Source organism: Cervus canadensis, chromosome 30 (genome assembly GCF_019320065.1).
Source record: "Cervus canadensis isolate Bull #8, Minnesota chromosome 30, ASM1932006v1, whole genome shotgun sequence".
NCBI classification, from domain to species: Eukaryota; Metazoa; Chordata; class Mammalia; order Artiodactyla; family Cervidae; genus Cervus; species Cervus canadensis.
This window is the reverse complement of record NC_057415.1, coordinates 23,855,827-23,874,681: the sequence shown is the minus strand read 5'-3', so window position 1 is coordinate 23,874,681 and position 18,855 is coordinate 23,855,827. Positions and strand designations below refer to the sequence as shown.

Genomic DNA, 18,855 nt, shown 5'->3' with positions numbered 1-18,855 from the left:
AAGCCTGGGATGTCAAATTTTGGACATAAATGAGTGATCATGCAACCATCGATTAATAAATGTTTCTTGAGTATACACATGGTGTGTTAAAGATAATATTTGAAAATGTTTTTACATGCTTTTATCCTCACATTTCCTTGCTCTTTTTTCCCCCTGGTTTTATCTGAAACCAAATACATTGATTAGTCAAACCCATTTCACTTGCCTTCACTAATCAAGGTTGTTTTAAGACTTGTATGTCTTATGACTACTTGTCTTCTAAGAGGCGTGTAGCATAAACAAGATGTTTGCCTGAGTTATTTTCAAGGATGTTGGACTCTCAGCTCTGTCTAGTTCAGGCTGAACTGGTTAGGACAGGGTAGCACCATCGACCCTCTGGCTGGGCACCTGCTGGTGTCCGCTGGGTGACCTTTTGAACATGGAGAGGCTTGGAGATTAGCTACGCCTGTGCAGGACCATGAGCCTTGCACCTTTTCCCAATCACCTTTCCCCCACGCCCCCTCTCGCCTCAGCCAGCTCCCCTCTGCTTCTTCATTGGTCATCCCCTGAATACTCCACCCTCTTGTCTTCTGGGGCTTTGATTTGAGGCTTGTTCTCCCATTTCCTCACCTTGCAAGTAACTGTCCTTGCTGCGAGCCTCGCTGATTCAGCGTTTTGGCTTGCTCTGCCTCCCGAAAAATGAACCTGGCCCAGTAACAAATTTGGTGGGTCAACCAGGAGGTAAGTCCAAACAGGATTTTGCCCGTTGGTTCTTTGGCCTCTCCCGGGGGCTGAGCGGCTGAGAGCCTGTGCGCTGAGTCCAAGAGGTAGCCGGGTCCATTTGCGGCAGGAACGGTCCCTGCGGCTGACCCAGGGAGGGGCCGCCAGGCCTCCGCACTTAGTATCCTGTTGCGGTGAAACAGTGGTTTGGGGGAGATTGAGGGTTTGGAAGATGACTTTTGGGTAACCTTGTTAAAGAAACACACCTGCCCACGTTCTGTGTGGGATCTGGGACCCACGGGTCATGGGTGGAGGCCCACCTGGCGGGATGTGGGCAGGCAATATGAAATGTTACCGTTCCTGGGTTAAAAGCTTGAGACTTCATTTTTTGATCTTGTAAGGTGCGGCAATATCTTTCAAGCCAGCGATCCCCAACCTTTTTGGCACAGGGGACCAGTTGTGTGGAAGACAGTTTTTCCTGGGTGGGGTAGAGTTGGGGAATGGTTTTAGTTTCTCCCGCTGCTCACCTCCTGCTGTGCGGCCTGGTTCCTCTCTGGCCACAGATCAGTACCAGTCGTGGTTCGTGGGGTCGGGGTCCCCTGTTTTAGGACTAGTCCCCACTAGGGGTGCGAATGCTGAAACTGGGCAGCCAGGGGGGTTGGTCCCAGTCCATTCTCCTTTTTCAACTTCAGATTTATTTAATTGGAATAAATAATGGGAATATGTACTGTTCCCTTAAGATGTCAACATACAGAGATGACCCAAGGAGAATCGAAAAAAAATTTGCAGCCCACAGCCCAACCTTAGCTGATGTTCAAGGTTTATTACCCATACTCCTCACTTCAGAAGAGCATAGAAGGTGCTGGATAAAGCTGGGGAGGAGGCAGGTGGGCCTCATTCAGAATCCCTGGCAGCCCAATAGAGGCTGCTGCAAGGGCAGCAGAACCCACAGTGGGTCCTGTTTGGGAAGTGGTGCTGGAGACGGGCCCAAACGGGGCCAAAACAAAGCTACCTTAATAAAGCACAGGAAGGAAACAAACTGAGTGAAGATCCTTTGGAGTTTCTAGAAAGGATCTTTAAAGCCTATAGGCATATACAGATAGTCTCTGAGGCCCCAGAGAATTTAAAGATGGTTAACATGACTTTTATCAGTGCCTCTAACATACAAAGGAAAGTACAAAAGGTGGAAGGGACTTTGGGTATGCCTATGTCCCACCTTGTTGAGATTGCCTTCAAAATTCCTAATGGCAGGGCCCAGGTTTAGGAAGAAGGAACAACAGAATGAGACAACAGGCCACTCCGCTGGCGGCTGCTGTAACACATTTGGTCCACAGAGCTGACCAAATCAAGGACCCCCACGAGGGACTTGGCAAAAGGTAGGGGGCCCCAGGGCCTAAACTCCTTGAATGGATAACTGATACTTGGCACCTCTCTGGGTTACTTTCAGGTCTTCACATGGATAAAGCTCATTCTGCCCCAGGACGTTGGTACACACTGTTCCCTTAGCCTCGTGTGCTTTTTGCTACTTTTCTGTCTGGTCATCTTCTCCTCATTCAAATGAATATGTCATTTCAAAGAAGACGTAACACTTGTCTTACCTAAATCAGGTCTTCCTTCAAAACACGGAGTATTCTGTGGTGGTTCTCCTTTTCTTCCGTTTGACCCTAAATTCCATAGGGGTGAGTAGTAGGTCAATTTTGTATATTCCCAGTTCTTGGCATGATTCTTAACACATAACAGATGCTCATTAAATTCCTAGTGAATGATCGTATCACTCAATCCTGGGATATCTGGATCAAGAACTAGGATGGAAGCAAGAGATTAGCTGTTCATTACAAGATTCCCGTGGTAGTAGAGGGGATGATTGTGAATGACAGGCTAGTTCTAGTACACACCTTGACTTCAGCAGGGCAAGAACAGTGTAACAGTCTTAATGTAACCTCCTTGAAACTAACTAGGGCAATCTGGTAATTGTGTCTGCCTCCAAGATACTTAACACCTTCAAAGTTCTGGTCATTGCAAATAGTAGAAAAATCAAGGCAATTTTTTAGAAACAAAAGTGCTATTCCTGGCACTCTTCTCCTCTTTAAATCATACTAGTGATGTCTACTCCTCCTCCTGTGTATGCGATTATGCCTGTTTACATTCTAATTAACTGGAGCTGCATATAGCCTTTCTGTCTATCATAGCTTAATTAGATCTCTAGAATTTACCAAGAGTCACCCACATGTTCATAACTGCTGACTGTAGTTTCCTCACACTTAATTCTGTATCTAAATATATTTTATGTTTCATCTACCTGCAGGCTGTATGCAAATTCTCTTTATTTCCAAACTAGACATAATCTCTTTCAGGCAAATTAAGTGGAACCCTGGCATCCATCTATTTGACACAGTTTTCTCTGTCAGATCCTATTCTGGGTGCAGAATCAAAGAACTGAAAGTGTCATAAATAAACCCTCAGGGGCTAATAGTTTCATGAGGTTGCTTATGTCCATACACTTTATCAGCTTTTCTTTAGTTTCCTTTCACTTCCCTCTCTCAGTGAATCAGACTTCTGACACTCCTCTGGGCTTCTTTAAAAAGAAGAAAAGCTCATTGCAGACTTCATCCTAAGGTGATAGTGACCACTCCTACTTGGAGGGCTTTATCCTGGGTAGACAGCCCACATGGAGGGGTCTCTAGCCTTAAGAAACGAGTCTCAGATGGCAGGCTTGAAAGGTCAATGAAGTGACTTGGCCTGTGAAGTGACGTGGGCCTAAATCAGGGGTAACACTGAGGTTGCCTTGTCATATGGAAGGAATCAGACTGACTCAGTGATCCCAGGGGATGTGAGCCCAGACATGGTCCTTGGTTCTAGGTGCCCCAGTGTTGTGTTCTGTGGAACATCATTGAGTCCTGTATCAGTAACTTCCAAAGGCCAGGAAATTGGAGTCTGTGGTTGGAGCCCTCAGAACACTTCTAATAGGTCCTTCCAGACTGAAATCAAAGTGAAGAGTGTAAGGGTAACCCTCACTTGGTCAACTTATGTTCTTGGAAATACCATTTGATATTTAGATGGTCTCTTACTGTGATAAGAAATGGGCAATGTAGAGTCAGGGGTGTGCCAGTATTTTTCAGAATGTCTTATGAACAATGAAACTGAGCTCTCATTGCTGTTATTAAAAGAACTATAAAATATATTTGGAAGATGAATCACTCTGAAGTTGGGCAACATTATACTTGGGTAGCTTATCCCAGAATGGAAGGCTCAGAGCTTGCAAATCATTCCTTCTCATAAGTAGAATGCCTCTTTCTTAAGATGTGCTTTTGTCACCTACACCACCCTGAACCACATAAGTAGGTGATGATGTCAAAAAAACCTCTGAGAAGATGCAGACTTGGTTCAGAGACATTTTAACGTAGTGGAAAGAATGGAATTTGGAGTCAGGCAAACCTGGATTCCAACATTACTGCTGATGTATATAACACCACCTTGGAGTTGTTACAGCTTCTTTGAGTTCACTGTTTATATATGTGTGTATAGTTATTTAATTTTAATTGGAGGATAATTGCTCTACGATATTGTATTGGTTTCTGCCATACATCAACATGAATCAGCCATAGGTTTAGTTGTGTCCCCTGCCTCATGAACCGCCCTCCCCCCCCGCCCCCACCATTGCACCCCTCTAGGTTGTCACAGAACACCAGTTTTTGTCTCATTCAACAAATTCCCACTGGCTATCTGTTTTACATACGGTCATCTTTGTGTTTCCATGCTATGCTCTCAATTCGACCCATCCTCTCTTTTTCCCACTGTGCCCAAAAGTCTGTTCTCTATATCTGGGTTCACTGTTTTGAACAACCAGATTATGGTTGTGGTTTAGCATTGGGGATGAGTAGGGCTTTCAACACTTCCCTTTCTTGCCCACTTCCCCAACTTTTAGTCTGATGTCTCTCAAAAGATGGTGTGAGTGTTTATACATGTAAGTGCAAATAAGTTTAGGCCAGAATGAGATGCAGGATGAGTTTTAGCAGAGTCAAAATGACTGAATTTTTACTGATGCCTTAGAAGTATCTATGGGAAGACTGAAGACAAAGGTAGCTTGCTAGAAAACCAGAATGTGCTTCTGAGTGTCTTAAATACACAAATTATTTGGCCTAAGCACACATACTTCTTCATGAAAGGACATATCAGCCATGCCTCTATTATGACTGATCCCAATAGCCAGGGAACTGAAGAGGATAAACACTTACTGAGGTCACATCATTGTGAGTCTTCAAATACTCAGGGGATGAAGCATAAAACAAAGGACATGAGCCAAAATTCATTTTGTGAATAACTTTTTTCTTTAGAAAAAAAAAAATATGTACAAAAAAATCTCAGAAGAACCAACATGGAAGTGTTGAGAAAACATTCTGATAGATACAGACAAGGGAGCTCCTGCTCTCAAGGAAGTTACACATTAGTTATTACCATGCTAGAAAAATGAGATGCAGTTAAAGTCCTAGAACAATTAAAAGCCCCAAAGTCAAGCTGTTGCTTTGGGGCTCTAGGTTGTAGATGCTCTGATACCCTCTCTGTAAAATAATACTGTGCAAACTGTAAAATATTCATTTTCATATAAAGTCCATACAATATGATATACAAAACTGAGTTGACAGGGGATGCTGGTACTGGCTGGTTTTTTGGGAAAGAAGGCTACAGTGTTACCTGCCAACCCAAGGGCATGATTACAGAAAGATCTTGAATTTCTTAACCAGGAGAGGCCATTATCTAAGGATCATACCAACATCCTGCCATTTCTTGTGTAAGAAGAATTTCCTGCCATTGCTTGTGTAACTTAGGTGATTTTTTTCTTATTAATATGTTACTTTAACTTGGGATGCAATCACATGTTAAGAAGTCAGAATATAAAGTCCTTTTTCAAAGTAATACTTCTTTCCACACAACTGATTTTGAGATTTACCATTAACCAACATTGTTTACCCTGCAACTCAAAAGTTTTTTTTAAAATTCAAAAATTCTGGAGGAGGCAGCAACTGTGATAATAAAAGATTAAAGTGAATTATTATATTTCATTTCAGTGTCTATAAAACTGATAAAAGAAGGTTTGTGTACAAATATCACAAAACAACATCAATCATTGAATAAATGTGGTTCTTCAATGCACACCTGAACAAGAAGAAAACTTTGTTTAAAATTCTGGCATAAATATATTAAAGCTGACCAAAAAAAAAAAAAAAATCAGGGCAAGCTACATCACTTCCTCATACAAAAAATGTACAAAACATTAGCCTCTAACTAGATAAACATAATACTTGTCTTCACAGTTTGATATCAAGTAACTGTGTCTTGAAGTATCGAATTGGAGGGTGATTTAAAAAAAAAAAAAAAAACAGCTTGTGACACGTCAGCCGTTTCAGGTAACTTCGGTCATGGAGGCAGAGTGATTCTGCAAACATAAGCAGATACAATCTTAGTTGACTCATGTACACACTCTCACTTCCCTCAATATCCCCTTGATTCCTGTCTCAAGTTCACAGTCTGTTCCTGCTCCCTGACGTGTGTTTCCAAGGCCCCTCAACTTTTTACCTCTTCTATTAAACCTTCCCTGATTTTTTTCAGCCAAAATAAACTCATCTGTCTTGTATTATACTTAATTATATTCTATGAAACATTTGAAGATCTCAAAGTAGTTTTAGCTGCATCCTACATTTTTTTTTTTTAGTGTTGTGATTTTAATTTTGAACATTTCTAATCTTTGAAAAATTTCCATATGATGTATTCTGAGCCATGAATTTTCAGAGCGGTGAGTTTAATGTTTTCAAATGTATAGCAGTTTTGGTTTAAGGTATCTTTGAATTTCTGGAGAATGGCATCTGTGTGATCTATTGAATAGATTTTTTTTTTACACAAATTTTTTTAAATTGTGAAAATATAACACTGAATGCTTTTAAAGTTTCTTGATTGGCTTTATAGTCTTACATGTAGTTTGTTTTAAATGTTTGTGTTTTGAGGATTATATATTGACTTAGATGAACCTTATTAACTTTTTACTGTATTTTGTTTGCTTATTACTGAAGAAAGTGTTAAAATCTATGATTGCCATTTTATCCACTTTTACTTGTAGTTCTGTTAATTTTTGTTTATGTGCTTCGTTCATAACAACCCTTATCTCTTGTTTTATATAACATTTATAATCCCACCTTTTTTCAATCCCATCTTTTGTTTGAACTTAAAATTCCCAGTTTATGGTACTGATAATACCTTAAGAAATGGTGGCTTTAGAGCTAATTGATTATTATGGGATTCCAGATTCCTGTTTGTTTTTAGGACATTAGAGAATCATATTCTTGAGAGGGCAAACGTGAATTTTAGAAACTGAGTATTCCATATTTCTCAAGGTACTTTTATCTACCGTATTTGTGAAAACTGAGGTTTTTGCATTTCTTGCTATAATGTGAGAAACTTATGCTTTTGCTTTTATAGTATGCTTCCTTAAAAAAAACTTTCATCAATAGCTTGGTCATTTATATGTTTTTAAGATTTCATTTAAGAGTGAATGGTAAAGATAAAGTTGTTCAACAGCCTAAGATAACTAACTTGGTGACTTTGTACAGATTTCTTTAACTCTCCAAGTCTTTTTTTTTCTCTCCTATTTATGATATGAAGTCTATAAGCATTAGAATTCCTGTGGGATGATTTTCTTACATGGCTTTTCACCCCAGAATGGCTGAATCAGAATCTCCTGGAATAAGGTCATAAGCATGTGGGTCCTGGGATAGAGTGGATCCTTTCGTTGTTACTGTTGTTAAAGAAAAATATAGCTCATCTCCCCCTTGCACACATCAGGAGACACGAGACTTCATACCACACAGTGAGTTAACACATTGGCTCCTCTCTCATTTCTTTGTTAATATAAACTGTGTTCAACAAGAACACATTTGCTCAACATTAAGCTTGATTTCGCAGGTGGAAATGGGCATGAGGCTGCAGGGCGAGGAGAGCTCGGAGCAGGTCTCCAGGATACAACTCTGTGGGGTTGCAAAATCACACTTTGGAAACGTGACCATTTTTGTTTCATTTGGATTCTACAGTTTTTTTTTTCCCCATTTATTTTTATTAGTTGGAGGCTAATTACTTTACAATATTGTAGTGGTTTTTGTCATACATTGACATGAATCACCCATGGATTTAAAAGTATTCCCCACACAGGATTCTACAGTTTTTTACTTTCTGGTGTCTCTTTAGTCCTGGGGAAAGATATTAGAGAATGTACTGTCTCAGTCACAGAAGGCCAAGAATTTAAATTTGAGCTGATCGTTTAGAGGGGAAGAGAGAAGCAACCTGGGGCAGCCTGCAGCCCTGGGGCTCCGTGTGGCAAAGGAGAAAGTGTGTCTCGGGGGGACAAAAGGGAGGGTGAGGGGTTCCCTCCCCAGCGAGGCGGTCTTCTCCTTGAGGTGCTCAGAATGGCGGGATGGATTTCTCATGTGAGAATGTGTGCCCTAAAGAGAGGTTCATGTCTTCTCTCAGAGCTCCAGAGTCCTCCTCCTGGGAAGACGGCTCTATCCCCAAAACTACAAAGGAGCAGCCGTTTCTAGTAGAAGCCATGGCCACTGCTATCACACAGGAAGCCTTGGCCCCCAGGGGAGAACACACGGCATGTTTGTTCTGGAAGAGCGGTGTTCAGTGTAAACTCTGCCGGGGCTGCGCACCTCAGCCCCACGCACTGGCCCCCGCAGCGTGTCTCCATATTCCATAGTGCAGAGAGCTGTAGATTTCAAAATGGAGTTTTCCTTAAACCTCAGGCTGTGCGGTGTAGAGAGCAAGCAGGGCCTTTAGAATTAGATGGGCCCGTGTCTTAATCTTTGCTGAGTGACCTTCAGCATATTACTTAAACTCTCTGTGCCTTACTTCATCTATAAAATAGAAGAATAAGGCCAATTGCAGGATTATGGTAAAGATTGAATGTGATAACTTGCACCATATGCTCATTTCCTTTTCTTGACCCACAAATAAAGGGCATGTCCTTCTAACCACCCACGTGGAAAGCAGATGCTTGGATAGTGCACAAATGGCATGGAAGGCATTGCTTAAGAGGCAGTACTTTCCATCTGGCTTCCTGTAGCTTCATTGTGACCAGCCTGTAGAAGTCCCGTTCATCATTACTCATAAACTGTTTACTATGGAGGTTCAGATATTGACTGTAGTCCAATTTTGGGTTCTTGGTTTTGACTAAAGGGCCTAGTTCATATTTTGATTCTGGCTTGCATCTGTATTCATCTGACATTTATTTCACACCTAGTGAATGTCAGGAAATATGAAGAGTAAGAAGGACATGGTTCATAGGGTTTGTATCTTTAATCTCTTAGTTCCTGGGAGAGGCAGATATGAGGGCACTCCTGACATGAACTGTGAGGGGCAAATACACGTTGGGCCCTGAGGGTCCTTCAGCCGAAGCCTGGTATTCACAAAAGGCCTCAAACTGTGCGCAGATAAGGTGATACACACGGAAATAAAGACATGTGGACAGATTGCAAAAGTTCAGTGACTGCCTGTAGTGAATAATGATACATATATTTAAAGATTTTTAAAAACCTGTATTGTGGATTGGTCGGTTGCGTAGTCATGCCCTACTCTTTAAACCCCATAGACTGTAGCCTCTCAGGCTCCTCTGTCCATGGGATTCTCCAGGCAAGAATACTGGAGTGGGTTGCCATTTCCTTCTCAGGGGATCTTCCTGACCCAGGGACTGAACTCTTGTCTCTTGCTTCTTCTGCATTGGCAGGTAGATTCTTTACCACACCACGTACGTGTGTGTGTGTGTGTGTGTGTGCGTGTGTGCGTGCGTGCGTGCTAGTTGCTTAGTTGTATCTGACTGCATCACCTGGAAGCCCCTATAATTTCGGGTTTGAAACCCTATTTTGGCACTTCATTTTTCAGTGTAAGCAGAATCCCCCAAAACATGGCCTGGGTGTCTCTTGGCTTAGTCAGCTACTAATGGTCCTGAGGAGAAAAGAGACATCTGGAGAAGGCTTCAGACAGAAGGTGACACTTGAGCAGTGCTGAGGTGGAAAGAAGGTGCTCTTAGACCAGGACATTCAGGGCAAGGTCAACAGCATTTACAAGGACAGACTACATGTCTGTGGAACTTGGCAAACATTTCAGCTTGCTTTTTAAATTCACCTTTGTCACTAGTTGCTTCATCTCAAAAAGAGAGGGAACCACTCTGACTTTGGGACCTTCCTGGTGGCTCAGATAGTAAAGCGTCTGCCTATAATGTGGGTAGACCTGGGTTCAATCCCTAGGTTGGGAGGATCCCCCTGGAGAAGGAAATGGCACCCCACTCCAGTACTCTTGCCTGGAAAATCCCATGGATGGAGGAGCCTGGTAGGCTACAGTCCATGGGGTCACAAAGAGTCTGACATGACTGAGCAATTTCACTTCACTACTCTGACTTCACTGGGTTTAAGAACATAGTTAGAAGAAAAACTAGAGTTTTTCATTATAAGGTTTCATTATTTAGCTAACTTGTCACTCAGCCTGCATTAACTGGCTGTATATAAATAAACCAGTGACAAAATTTTCAACATGTTATAGATTAGACCAAGTCAAAATTTTCACCTTAATATAGGTGAAGGCACCTAAAACAAAGCATTTGGTACTGGGTTTAATAGAGACTCCTAAATATTTTTTTCCCAAGGTGGAAATAGATTTTTTTCCTGGTTCATTAATAAAATTGGACTTCATTAAATGAAAACTTCATTAAAAGAAATAGGATAGTTTCTCAGATGTCTGATAGTTAATAATCTTTAGTGAAATATTTTATACTGTATTGATAGGAAGTATCTGATAAGTCCAGTGGGAGGAGATTTGCTTTCCTCTTGTATTCTATAAAGATTTAGTAAGGAGATGCCAAATACAATAAGACTTCAAGGTAAACAGACTATTACAGAAATAAACATTTTAGCAAGACTCAGCTACATGAAAATAAAATCCCTATTTTATTATTAGTTACCCCTCCTCTGTCTGCTCAAAGAACTATTCACCCCGACTCTCCCACTTGCTTGCTATGAGTCTTGGGTGAGTAATTTCATATTGCTATCTTCCTATTCCTCTCTCTCTGTGAAATGGGAATTACACTACCAATTCAGTAAAAAAAAATATACCAATTCAGTTCAAAAAATACATATATTTGTAAAGCACTTAGCAACTGTCTCAGGCAAAAGTCAGGCTTTATACCATGTATCAGGGCTCATTTTGGCTGGCACATCTCTGTCTTTCGCTGCCTTACAATAAATTTTTTCTTCATTTGTGTCCACAGAACACTTTGTGCATCTGATTCAGCATGCCATATTATGATTATTCATTTATATACAGGGCTACCCAGGTGGCAGAGTGGTAAAGAATCTACCTGCCAATGAAGGAGATGCCAGTTCTATCCCGGGGTCGGAAAGATCCCCTGGGGTAGGAAATGGCAACCCACTTCAGTATTCTTGCCTGGAGAACTCTATGGACAGAGGAGCTTGGCAGGCTACAGTCTATGGGGTCACAAAGAGTCGGGCACAACTGAGCATGCGTGCATTTATATACACCTTTCCTGATTATCTGTATGTTCCTTGAGCATAAAGACTGTGTGGCTAGTTGTCGTCTTTATCTCTGGCATGAAGCAATGTCCTGGGGTAAATAAGGTCCTAATGTAAACAGTAAGTACTGTTGCATTGAATTTTTGATGGTCATCAAAAGAGATCCAAAAGGATATTTAGTTACCTTTTTTAATGTGCTTCCAGTTTATATCTATCATGGAATGTAACAAAGCATTTCTTTCCAAGTGTTGTCCTACATACTAAATTGAATTGGCCTCCCACAAGAGTTGGTCTAAGTTTCACAAGTGTGTTATTACACTGAAGGTCAAGATATCCTGAAGCAGCTGGGGTTTAAGTTAGACATTACTAAGAACCTCCTGAGGATTCATGATGCCCATGCCCTGAAAGGAATATGGGACTAACTGAGGGAAGCTGTGAAGTTTTTGAGGGCCTTTATGTCAGATTTTTATTGTGGGTTTTTTTTTGTTTTGATGTGGACCATTTTTAGGGTCTTTATTGAATTTGTTTCAATATTATTTCTGTTTTATGTTTTGGTATTTTTGGCCACGAGAGGCACGTGGGATCTTAGTTCCCTGACTAGGGATTGAACCCACACCTTCTGCACTGGAAGGCGAAGTCTTAACCACTGGATTGCCAGGGAAGCCCCCAGATTTTCATTGTCGCTGTGTGGATTCAGTTGCGTCCTGTTTCCACTAGAGGAGGGGTTAGCTGACCTCCCAGATAACGAGCCTGCAGCCTCCAGGTTCTGTCGGCTGAAACCATTTTACTGTACCTGTGCGCTTAAGGTTTCCAGGGGGCTTTCTACCCTCGGGAAAGCCATGAGGGGTACTCCACGGGGGTCCTCGGGCTTGGGTTTGGAAGGCGATCCTTGTGTTCCTTTAAAGTTATGGACCACACACATTCCCTGTGGGATGAGGGGAAAAAAGATTAGGGTCAGACTGCAGCCATCAATGCCTGGCTATCGCTGTGGGTGGCCGGCCTGCCCCTGAGAATGTCATTGCACAGTGACCTTTGAGCCAGTGGGTAGGGACCATGGAAAGATCTGGGGCATGGGCCAGGCTGTCTACTGCTGAGCATGTTTGGGGTGATGAGGAAGCATCTGTTTGATCACCAGATGGCCAGGGATACTCAATCTACCCCCACTGAACTTGTTTCCTGACCTGTAAAAATGGGAATAACACCTGCCTTGTAGATTCACATTTAAAAGACATGACGCATGTAAACCATTTGACTACTCAACATTCTTATAACGGAGGTGCTGTTATCCTCTCCAATTTAGATAAGGAGGTACAGAGAATTTAGATAACTTTCCCAAGGCTACATAAACTCCATAGCCTCTAAATCAGTCCACTGTAGGATTTGGCTTCTTAAGTGCCAAGTGAAGTCGCTCAGTTGTATCTGACTCTTTGCGACCCCATGGACTGTAGCCCACCAGGCTCCTCCATCTGTGGAGTTTTCTAGGCAAAAATACTGGAGTGGGTTGCCATTTCCTTCTCCAGGGGATCTTCCTGACACAGGGATCGAACCCGGGTCTCCCACGTTGCAGGTAGAGGCTTTACTATCTAAGCCACCAGGGAGGCCCCTCAAAGGGGTTTTCATTGACATACTATTGATCCCTCTCTGAGTCATCTGTATTCTCTCCCCCTTTTAAGAAGCACCCTAGGGGAAATACCCTCTGAGAGATCAGTGTCTCAGGATCACTCGGCACCACTTTTGCTGCCGCTTCACAGAGAATGTGCATTTAAGTCTCCCATCTCAAAAAGAATTTTGAATTCAAGTGGAGCTTGCCAGTGTTCTGAGTAAACGTGAGCATTTTCTGTGTGTGTCTGAGCAGGTAAAAAACGTTGGGGAACTCTGAGTTAGAAGTTGGGAGAGGCATATGTGCCTTTTGTATGTTGGGGAGGACATGTATGCAGAATCCCTGTATGGAAGGGATAGGACAAGGAGAAGTTAGGTCACAGGCCTGTGAAATCCATCTACATGTGATGTTAGTCTCAATGGGTGCCTTGGACCAGAAAGGGCAGAATGGGAGGAGGTACAGCAGGCTCTGATGATTTCTGTCTGCTAGGAGAAGCTTGCTGAATGTTATTAGGAGACTAATTTCATCATGCACAGCATCTTTAAGTCTAGTGATTTACTATAAACCTTCTGGGTATATTTTAAATCCTTAAATATATATATATGCACACATATATACACACATATGTATTTATATAAATTTATTTTTGGCTGTGCTTGGGCTTCATTGCTGCTCAGGCTTTTCTCTAGTTGTGATGAGTGGGAGCTACTCTTTAGTTGCGTTGTGCTGGCTTCTTACTGTAGTGGTTGATCTTGGTGCAGAGCACAGGTTGGGAAGCCCAGTCCTGGACTATATTTTTAAAAACTGTACCTCCATGGTATGTCCGTGCAATGGAATATTATGTAGCAAGAGAAAGGAATTACTGATACAACATGGATGAATCACAAAATAATTATGCTGAATGAGGGAAGCTAGGAAAAAACACATATATATTATATAATTCCATTAACATTAAATCTTACAGTAACCTAATACAGAAGATCAGTGGTTGCTTAGGAATGAGGGGGAGGGAAGGGTGGGAGAGAAAGTGGTATCTGAAGGTCAAAATTGATCACGTTATACAATTCCTGTACCATTTATTATATGCCTAGCTTCCTTGGTGACTCAGATGGTTAAGAATCTGCCCGCAATGCAGGAGACCCAGGTTCTATCCCTGGGTCGGGAAGATCCCCTGGAGAAAGAAATGGCAAACCACTCCAGTATTCTTGTCTGGAGAATTCCATCGACAGAGGAGCCTGGTGGACCACAGTCCACGGGATTGAAAAGAGTTGGATATGACCGAGTGGCTAACACTTTCACTTTATCACACCTCAAATCTATAAAAATTAACCAAAACCCTTCTTCAGGAAGTGTTATGTGGTTGAGAAGTCACTTATAGCAGAAATAAGATGCCCAGGAGGCATGTTCAGATAATAACAGGGGTCCCCTGAGTGCGATTAGCTGAGGGTTTTCCTATTTCTGAGTGGGACTTGCAAATCTGGGCCAGAGTGGAGTTTCTCGAAATGCTGGAGAAGGAGCTGCCTGCTTCCATCAATACTTTGTTCTCTGTTCTTCCCCCAAGCGGCACTTAGCTTATGCTGCTGGTATGTCTCTGAGCAAGTATTTAAAGAATCATGGCTTGAAGGTACACTGAATTTTTGCTAGTCTGCCCAGCCCCAGCCCCAAGGACAGGGTGGGAAGCAGTGGAGCAAGCCATCCTTCCTGGAGTGATCATACTCCTGGCCCGCAGAGGGACTATGCAGTCATATTTCTGAAAGCAAGGACGCAGGGTACTCGCTGAGTAACTGCAGCAAGTTGAGGCTGGTGGAGCGTGGACTGAGACCGTGGAGTCTGGGCAGCCTGACTTACCAGGATCTTGGGCAATGTTTCAGAGAGCACCAGAGCGGGAAAAAAGTAGAGGAAGCTGACCTACCAGAAACAGGGCGACCGCAGTGCCCAGGATGAAGCCTGCGATCACGTCAGAGCAGTGGTTCCGATACTCGGAGACCCGGTTGAGGCCCGTCAGGAAGGCTGTGCAGAGGGTCCCGAGGCACAGCACTGGCTTGGCCAGTCGGCTGCTTTTCGTCTTGATTGTGCTTGTGATGTACATCTAGGTGAGGACAGAGACCGGGAGTGACCGGCAGCCTCCGCACACGGTGCACATACACACGCACACGGACACACACCAACACACACAGATGGGCCCACACCAAAGCATGAACGATGAATGAATGAACACTCATCTCAGTGCTTTACATTCTGGTGGGCGTGGGAACAGAATTACAGTGACGTGGATGACTGCATAATCAGGTCCAGAGCATGCAGTTTTTATGGTACAAACTAAAGAATCACTTGGAGTGTTAATAAACCCATATGAGAATCTCAGATGCCAGAAAATCTTCTATGAGGATTAATTTTATGGAGAAGACCAGGTAAGGGAGTAGCAATACATTTCATTTTTTGTGTCCCCCATAATCCTAGCTACTTCTTCACACTTTCAATGAATATGAAAGCATTGACTTCCAAACCAGTTTGTAACATAGATAGGTTTCAGTTGTGCTGGGAAATTGATTCTCACATTGCTTGGGATGGCTGTGATCAGTTATATTCATTCATTTACTTGAGCATGTTTTAAAATTTTCCATGTGGGCGTAAAAAAGGTTGGGAAGACCTGATGTTAGTAAATGATGATACAATTTTTGACACGTGAGACATACTCTGTTTTTATGACATTGTGAGGAGCTGAGTAAGACTTAAATATTTTGCAGGCTCGGTTACCAAATATGTCCCTGGTGGCTTGGACTAAGCAAGATATGCCTCTTCGAAACACACACTTTGTCACACAAACTTTGGTAATGGTTGTAAGAAACCACTAGAGGGCGCAATTGATCTATTGTCTCTGTCTTAGTCTCATTATGCCCAACTCTGCAACCCCATGGACTGTAGCCCACCAGGCTCCTCTATCCATGGGATTCTCCAGGCAAGAATACTGGAGTGGGCTGCTATTCCTTTCTCCAGGGGACGTTCCTGACCCAGGGACCAAACCCGGATCTCCGGCATTGCAGATTCTTTACCATCTGAACCACCAGGAAAACCTTAACACGTGTGCTAAATGAGTTTGTGACTCAGAAAAATAGTATGCCAATACTCAAGTTACAGTATAGTGTGCTTGTATGGCCTGAACACCTATAAGTTCAAATAGATACATTTTAAAATATTTTAGTGGAAACTTAATTTCCTAGGATGATCCTTCAGCATTGGTGTGAATACAGGAAGATGGGATTTTCTCTACTATATGTAACACATACCCTACAAAACTGTGGTTAGATCAGAGTTATATAAATTAGAGCGTATCATCACACCATTCTGAGGCTGAGTAGGAAATGTTATTTAGCACATTATTGACGAAAGATGTATTAATATGTCTTTTGGTACCGAATGTTATTGACCAGAGACATAGTTGTTAGAGCTTAAAATTGATAGAGTTCATTACACAACTTATGATAATAATAATTATAACTTATAATATTTATCATGTTATGATAATTATCATTATCATTCACATTTTACTCCATTCAATTTTTGTTCCAATGCTGTGTATATTATAAATGCAAGTTTATTGCTGTAAAATTTTCAAAAATGATACATTGTGAAATTTTGAGTGAAGAATTTTATGCACATACTTTATCTGATTGTCTAAGCGGCATATATACTAATGTGTCAAAAGATGATAGTTCTTCAGAATATAGTTCTGATTCAGACAGTGTGAATATTAGACCACCAAAAAGACAAAAAAACCTTAGTGATCAAGTCTGATATGGAAAGTGATAGATAAAACTCAAGGTGTTGGAGAAGACTTTACAGGTGTGTCAAGTATAACTATTAAATGCAGTAACCCACCAAGTCTTAGTTAAATAACAATTAATTTTTGGCTGGCCAAAATAAAAATCGCTGGCCATAGGTATTGGTTTTTGCAAAAATCCCCTAGTCAATAATGGGTTAAATTCTATATATATATTTAAATTTAGTGTTTTATGCTTCTATATTGTTTTTAAATTATAGCCTTTATAAATCTTACAAGATTACAAACTATTAAAACATGGGCCTATGGTTCATTAGTATTCTTCACAGTATTAACTAGTACTTAGGAAATCCTTGTTGAGTGATTTCTGAAAGCACACATAATAGGCACTCAGAGATGTTTACATAATTGGAATCTTGTATCAGGGTTTATCTGATTATAGTCTGTCTGTGGGGCATGATTTGAATTGGATTATATCTGAATCCTTGAAAACACGTGCTCTACCAGCATATATTCTGAGTAAGATGACCATACTTCTTTCTTCTCAAGAGAAATTTATATTTCACTTGATGAGACAGTAGCTTAGGATGAGTAACAGATTGGTTTTTGTAACGGTGTTGTAAAAATTGATTTCATACGACAATGACTTAAGTCTGATAAAAATACAGGAACGGGTGCAAGACCACATTGTTTCATATAACTTAGGTTCTAGATAAGTTCTAGATAGTCTAGGATACCAATTGATACAATATTTTGAAAGCTGGAAATTATGCCAAATGCCTGAAAAGACCTTGTTTAAAAAATACCTGGCATAGATTTTTTTTTTTTTTTTTAGTGGGTGGGGAAAAGTCAAGAAACTTCATTGAGCTAAACTGGTCTGTTTTTAAATCAAGGCTGCTGTATTGTTTACATTCATGTTTCCTTAATGTGGGGGTAGCTGAAATCATTTTTGCCATGTATTCATTAAAGAGTAAATCTAAAAGAAATAGACTTATTTTGGAAAGTTGATCCTATAGATGTGATTCTATAAATTGGACACAAAAGAACCATTGTTCTAAAGAGACTATTCAGCAATTTCTTTTAAACTACACTAAATGGACCAGACCTGTAGTCAGTCACCTTTACTCCTCCCTGAATTTAGGACAATGTTTGGGATGATGGCATGGACACGCTTCCATCAGAAGCAGATGCAGTGGGCAGTGAGGTTACTGTCATTGGAGGGGAACGTGCTCCCGGGGGCTGGGGTGAAGGCTCACGGGGAGTTTCCAGGAAGACTGCAGAGCTTGAAAGTGGTCTTTGCTCTGCCTTCTCCTTACCTCACCTTTCACCCAAGAATCTCTAGACTAGTAGTACCCTAAATATAAAGTAAGTTGAATGAAAAGGGATGTTTTTAGCCAATAGTCACTCATCCATAGGTAAATACACATGATATCCATTAGTGGAACGTTTGCATTGATCCCTCTACTGCAACACATTGGGTTCTACAGAAGCAGAGGTCAGGCAAAGGTGAAATGAGGTCATTTCTATGCATGCTGTCACTTCAGTCATGTCTGACCCTTTGTGACCCTACAGACTATAGCCTGTCAGGCTCCTCTGCCCATGGGATTCTCCAGGCAAGAATACTGGAGTGGGTTGCCATGCCCTCCTCCAGGGAAGCTTCCCAACCGAGGGATTGAACCCATGTCTCTTACGTCTCCTTCAGTGGCAGGCGGGTTCTTTACCACTAGTGCCACCTAGGAAGCCCTAGGTTATTTCCAAAGTGGGGCGGAATTAAAGAGCAGGAAATATAGACGGACACCATTTCTTCCATTTTAAGATGTTAGACACACTTTTGCGCTTTCTCTTTGACGAGGCCACAAAGTTTAGACTATTATACCCCAGTGGGGGCAGTCAAGAGATTTTGTGATCTAGAGAACAGTGAGAAGTGAACTGTTGGATTTTGGGGGTCTTGCAGGATTGCCCATCTGTTCTGCTAAAGTGTCAAAGAGTGTTAGGAGGAGCAGAGGAAAGCCCTGTCTTCATCTGGTATTGCACATTGCTTTGGGCAGGCATTTGCATGAGGCCTACATCTGCAATCTACAGACAAGCGTGAGGAATACGTGTTGTTCTGGAACCAACCAGAGCTTTGGCCCAGAGTGCTATTCTGGGCAGTGACAGAACCCCGTGCCCAATGCCAGGAGCCTGGGCCTCTGCTCTGACTGTGCTCT

The 18,855-nt window shown here is 41.8% G+C and overlaps 1 protein-coding gene and 1 long non-coding RNA gene across 4 annotated transcripts in view; one reads left to right on the top strand and one right to left on the bottom strand.

Annotated features, from left to right (window-relative positions):
* Positions 1-18,855, top strand: part of LOC122431996 — a 164,370-nt gene continuing 145,515 nt past the window's right edge. For both annotated transcript variants that reach the window (XR_006266688.1, XR_006266687.1), the window contains exon 1: positions 1-720. This is a non-coding gene — a long non-coding RNA (uncharacterized LOC122431996). The remainder of the gene's footprint in view (positions 721-18,855) is intronic.
* Positions 5,007-18,855, bottom strand: part of PLPPR1 (phospholipid phosphatase related 1) — a 558,611-nt gene continuing 544,762 nt past the window's right edge. For both annotated transcript variants that reach the window (XM_043453687.1, XM_043453686.1), the window contains 3 exons: positions 14,780-14,956; positions 12,061-12,192; positions 5,007-6,133 (listed from right to left, as the gene is read on the bottom strand). In XM_043453687.1, coding sequence (XP_043309622.1) covers positions 6,101-6,133; positions 12,061-12,192; positions 14,780-14,956 — 342 coding nt within the window. In that variant the 3' untranslated portion in view covers positions 5,007-6,100. The remainder of the gene's footprint in view (positions 6,134-12,060; positions 12,193-14,779; positions 14,957-18,855) is intronic.